Source organism: Nanorana parkeri, unplaced genomic scaffold (genome assembly GCF_000935625.1).
Source record: "Nanorana parkeri isolate BGI_ZX_2015 unplaced genomic scaffold, ASM93562v1 scaffold3198, whole genome shotgun sequence".
Taxonomy (NCBI): Eukaryota; Metazoa; Chordata; class Amphibia; order Anura; family Dicroglossidae; genus Nanorana; species Nanorana parkeri.
The window spans coordinates 11598-17791 of NW_017309466.1; the positions used below are offsets into that span (position 1 = coordinate 11598).

General features: G+C 47.9%; 1 protein-coding gene across 1 annotated transcript in view; it reads left to right on the top strand.

Moving 5' to 3' along the window:
• LOC108802881 (discs large homolog 1-like protein) overlaps window positions 1-6194 on the top strand; it is a 49742-nt gene that overhangs the window by 708 nt on the left and 42840 nt on the right. Inside the window, exon 2 of the mRNA XM_018574735.1 lies at window positions 6-216. Within this exon, the coding sequence (XP_018430237.1) occupies window positions 6-216 (211 nt within the window). The remainder of the gene's footprint in view (window positions 1-5; window positions 217-6194) is intronic.

The following is a 6194-nucleotide window of genomic DNA, read 5'->3' on the forward strand; positions in this document are numbered from 1 at the left end:
GTCAGCGGAACGCAGAAGACTACAAGTCCCACGATGCTGTGCGCTGTTACCTCCCCCACGTGGGGGCCGTCCGGCTGCTGAAACAGAAAGTGTGGGACAGCATTTCAGCTTCAGCCCTTGTTGGCTTGTCAGACCTGCAGGCAGGTAGCAGAAAGGAAACAGCCATGGGATCCCGGGCCGTTGTGGAGGAGATCCAGCTCACCAGAGGGCCGTCAGGTACTGACAGAGGGACGTGTTGACTTGGTGCAAAGGACTCGGCACTGGTCAGACATGTCATCTGGGGCTGGGCAGGCCTGTGCAGGGCATTGCTCGAAGAGGCTGGGTATTCCCGGACTATACTTCTCAGGAATTTTATATATAACTCCAAGCACGGTCTTCCAGGTGGAGATATCCGGGCACGTTGTAGTATACTGTAGCCGATCGTCCGATCAGCGATGTACAATGAAAGTAGCTGACAATCCAATGCACGTTGTTTCTGTTGTCATTGCATAGTATACATAGGGTTTACACATCACAGTATTCTTAAGGTATACAGAGGGAATACACAGTGTATATCTAAGGCACGGTATACATAGCCATACATAGGGCACGTTATGCACAGGCTGTGGTCAGTGAATATTTCATGCATTTGTGGACATTTTTTTGTTTCCTGTGTGATTTGTTCAAGTGTACCATGATTTTACCCCTTTATGACCACAAAATGCCTTATTTCAACATGAAAAATGCCACTTGGTGTGAGTTTCTTAACACCTTCCTGCCAATACTACACATAAAGCAAAATTGTGGGTTGGCCTTAATGCTGATCTGCCACATATATGCATCAGCACTGTGCTATGCAGAAAATTCACCCACTGGCAAGCTCCCAACACAGGGACAGAGCTGTCATTGACAGATCCTGGTCACTGTTCTGATCTGGAGCCAGTGGGATAGGCTCCTGATCATGTGAGCGTCGCAGTGATCACATGATTGCGACACCTACTTACTCATTTTAACATTGGACCTGAGAACTAGTAAAACACATTTGCACACTCCTAATTATCTGCTGCAAGGTTAATTGACCCCTTGTTGCCAAGTCTTGGCAGCCCTTTAATGGGTTCTTAATGCCGGTTTAGCAGCAAAGGGGTTAAGGTAGTATTAAGCTCCCAAGTTTTTATCAATAATGAATCCAGATCAAACAAATAAGAGTTGTGCGCAAAAGTTTGCATACCCTGTAGGGCTGAAACAACGAATCGATAGTCAATCAATAATTGATAATGAAAAAACAGTTGACAATTTTCATTATCGATGAGTTAGTTGCTTGATTTGTTGGGCTCCTCCCTCCCTCCTCCGCCCTGCCTCACTCGAATGCTTGTGAACATTTTCTGACTGTTTAGGCACAGCCTGAGAACCCGCGGTCTCCTCCTCCTCTGGATGATCCCCCTCCTAACACGCGCGTACGTACACACACACACGCGCGTACGTAAACACACACACGCGTACACACGTACGTAAACACACACACGCGTACACACACACACGCGTACACACATGCGTACACACGCTTACGTAAACACACACACGCGTACACACGCGTACGTAAACACACACACGCGTACACACGCGTACGTAAACACACACACACGTACGTAAACACATACGTACACACACACACACGTACGTACGCACGTACGTACGTACACACACGTACGTACGTACGTACACACACACACACACACACACACACGTACGTACGTACACACACACACACACACACACACGCACACACACACACACGTACAAAAGCACACACACACGTACGTACACACACACACTCACGTACGTACACACACACACTCACATACTCACGTGCGCACACGCGCTGTAGCTCGCGGTATTCTGAGCTTAGGGTAACGGGAGGATGCTAGTTTGTGTCCTCCCGTTACCCTAAGGAGAACTATGGGGAAAAACACTGACCCCATAGTTCTCCTTTTAAAACGGAATTTAAGCAACAGTCTATGGTTATGCGCATATATGATAAGCAACAGTAAATGATGATAAGGATACTTGCTGTTGTGGAGGGAGTGACCTTAGGGAATGATGAGCAGGTGTCTGTGAGTAATATGCAGGTGTTTGTTTTAAGCAACAGTCTATGAGAGAGGTATACTTGCTGTTGTGGAGATGACCGTTGGAATGGGAATGGTGCCCTCCGGTGGAGATTCAGGTGATCCGGCTCTCTGACTGGGGCTGTAGTGAGACACTTGAGGGAACAGGCTGTCCCGAGATTGGTGGAGGTCCTGTCCCTGTAGTAGGTGTGGAATGCAGAGGAGAAGGGGCTCTGACCGGCCCAATAGTAGTGGGGAGTTCGTGGCAGACCGACGGAGGAACTTGCCTGGCGTCTACACACTTGCACGAACGCCAGGCAAGTGCAACTGCCGGGCTTAAACAGGGAGAGGAGGAGGAGTCTTGTGACGCCACGGCTGACGTCCCGAATCTCCGACTGCGCTCCGGGCCGGAACCGAGGGTCAGGTAAGCCTGTTACATAGTCCACGTAAAATGATGACAGAGCGGCTCAGCGCATCCTGAAGTGCACAATGCTTAGAAATCACCAACTGTCTGCAGGGTCAATAGGTACAGATCTCCAAAATTTGTGTGGCCTTCAGATTGGCACAACAACACTGCAAAGAGAGCTTCATGGAATGGGTTTTCATGGCCGAGCAGCTGCATCCAAGCCTTACATCACCAAGTGCAATGCAAAGCGTCAGATGCAGTTGTGTAAAGCACGCCGCCACTGGACTCTAAAGAAGTGGAGACGTGTGCTCTGCAGTGACGAATCACGCTTCTATGTCTGGCAATCCGATGGACGTGTCTGGGTTTGGCGGTTGCCAGGAGAACGGTACTTGCCTGACTGCATTGTACCAAGTGTAAAGTTTGGTGAAGAGGGGATTATGATGTGGGGTTGTTTTTCAGGGGTTGGGCTTGGCCCCTTAGTTCTAGTGAAGGGAACTCTTAAGGCATCAGCATATCAAGACATTTTGGACAATTTCATGCTCCCAGCTTTGTGGGAACAGTAGGGGGATGGCCCCTTCCTGTTCCAACATGACTGTGCACTAGTGCACAAAGCAAGGTCCATAAAGACATGGATGAGCAAATTTGGGGGGAGGAACTTCACTGGCCTGCACAGAGTCCTGACTCAACCCGTTGGAACACCTTTGGGATGAATTGGAGCGGAGACTGCGTGCCAGGCCTTCTCGTCCAACATCAGTACTTGACCTCACAAATGTGCTTCTGGAAAAATGGTCAAACATTCCCATAGACACACTCCTAAACCTTGTGGACAGCCTACCCAGAAGAGTTGAAGCTCTTATAGCTGCAACTTGTGGGCCAACTCAATATTGAACCCTTCGGACTAAGACTGGATTGCCGTTAAAGGTCAAGTGCGTGTGAAATCAGGCGTCCCAATACTTTTGGCAATATTGTGTGTGTGCTAAAACCAAGATGGCTGCCAGAGCATGTGACCTATGACCTTTATGTTGACAAAGATTAAACACAGCACAGTTGTCTACCATTGTGCCAAATTTCATGAGTTTTTAAGTAACGGTGTGGTTATATTTAGCATTTGAAAAAACAACTCATGAGTTGCCTATACAATGGCTCCCTAATATCGCCTCTCCCCCTTTTAAATATCCATACAAAGCAACAACAATACAATGGGGGTTTTAAAGAGAGGTGTGAGACCAATGCATATGTAAAAAGTACCAATGATTTTTATTAATCATACAATAAATTAATTGGATAAAAGGAGACAATTAAGGATTAAAATGAATACCCCACCAATGAGCTTATACAAACAGAAGCCCAGGATATGCCTAACGTCAACCAGATTATACTTAAATAAGCATCCATTGTTCCAAACATGATGACTGTAAACACACTGCTGGAAGACTGACGTTTCTGGTCCCAAAGCGCTTCGCACAGAGCTTCTTCAGGGGACCATAAGAGGCTAATCTATTAATGATAATTATACATAAATGACTTATCTTGTACATATTCCATCAACATAAACATCAATAATTTGTTTTACTTTAATACTTTTTTTATTTTAATAGTACAATACATAAAACACACTTTTACATCCATAATTACACATAGACAATACTACAACAACAAAATAGCAAATTAATTTTCCTCTCATTGTACCATATTACTTAAAACACATTACTCCTCCAAAGTACCAATAGCAAATAAGGGAGATATTATAACCAAACTCCTTTACTATATTCAATCCACTTATCCCACATTTTACCATATTTTCTTATACTACCTCCTATGTTTGAACATAATTCCCTCAAAACCAAACACTTTATCTACTTCTTTCTTCCACTCATCGTCTGGGAGGCGTTGCTGAAATCCACCTAAAGGCTATAATCAGAGGCGGCTCTCTAATTAGGCGAGATAGGCAATCGCCTAAGGCCTCGCGTACACAGGGCCCTCGCGGCCGCCTAACAACTTCTCCTGGGGGTTCAGAGCGCTCCCCCGCCAGTTCTCCACACCTAACATCTTCATGCTGGGACTGCGCTTCATCCCCACGCCAGCCTGGTTTTATTGTGTGCGTCTGCAGAGCAGTCCCAGCAGCAGCACAGAGGGCAGGAGCGAGCGAGCCGGGCTCAGCCAGACATGCGGCATGAGGTAGGGAAGCATCGGACTAACGGCACAGCAGCTTCAGGATTATCTTTACCGCAGGGCAGAGGTGTTGAAAGCAGCTTCCCCTTGAGCAGGAGAGCTCTGCAGCAAAGGGTTAAAGAGGTGACAGTGTAGCCGGTGAACGGTACACTGCATTGGAAGAATGTCCTCAGCTCTGCTCCTCCCCCCTTCTCAGCTGTCACATGAGTTCCAGCACAGTGCTGTGCGAGAACTCCTGTATTGGAGGTGACCGTTTCAATAAAGAGAACCTGTCTCCTCCAAATGCTATCACACAGGGACTTGTTGGCTCCGGTGTAATAGTAATAAAGTTAAGTGAAAAAAAGTTTAAAGAATAAAAAGAAATACAAATTATTATTATTAATAATAATGAATGAATCCGCACAGCCCAACCTGAGACCCCCATTGGCCACCTGAGACCCCCCCACAGCCCACTTGAGACACTGCACAGCCCACCTGAGTGGGTTTGTTAACTTTTTATTTGTAGTCACTTTTTGCTTTGCTGTTCAGGACAGAAACCTATACCTAAACATACAGGTGAAACTCGAATTGCATGTAATGAGTCTATCTCATATATTAGTTTCACCTTTTAAGTTGCATTAGTGAAATAAATGAACTTTTACACGCTATTCTAATTATTCGAGTTTCACCTGTATATGTCTCCCCTGGCTGTCCTCCGTTTTCTCTCCTGGCTGTCTCTCCTCCCTCTCCCTCCTCTCTCTCTCTCGGCTGTCCCTCCTCTCCCTCTCTCTCTTGGCTGTCCCTCCTCTCCCTCTCTCTCTTGGCTTTCTCTCCTCCCTCTCTCTCTTGGCTGTCTCTCCTCCCTCTCTCTCTTGGCTGTCTCTCCTCCCTCTCTCTCTTGGCTGTCTCTCCTCCCTCTCTCTCTTGGCTGTCTCTCCTCTCTATCCCTTGGCTGTCTCTCCTCCCTCTCTCCTCCCCCTCTCGGCTGTCTCTCCCCTCTCTCTCTCTCTCTCTCTGCTGTCTCTTCCCTCTCTCTCGGCTGTCCCTCCTCTCTCTCTCTCTTGGCTGCCTCTCCTCCCTCTCTCTCTCTTGGCTGTCTCTCCTCCCTCTCTCTCTCTTGGCTGTCTCTCCTCCCTGTCTCTCCTCTCTCTCCTCTCTCTCTCTTGGCTGTCTCTCCTCTCTTGGCTGTCTCTCCTCTCTTGGCTGTCTCTCCTCTCTTGGCTGTCTCTCCTCTCTTGGCTGTCTCTCCTCTCTCGGCTGTCTCTCCTCTCTCGGCTGTCTCTCCTCTCTCTCTCTTGGCTGTCTCTCGGCTGTCTCTCCTCTCTCTCTCGGCTGTCTCTCCTCTCTCTCGGGGCTGTCTCTCCTCTCTCTCGGCTGTCTCTCCTCTCTCTCTCGGCTCTCTCCTCCTCTCTCTCTTGGCTCTCTCCTCCTCTCTCTCTTGGCTCTCTCCTCCTCTCTCTCTTGGCTGTCTCTCCTCCTTCTCCTCCTCTCTCTCTTGGCTGTCTCTCCTCCTTCTCTCTCTCTTGGCTGTCTCTCCTCCCTCTCTCTCTCTCTCT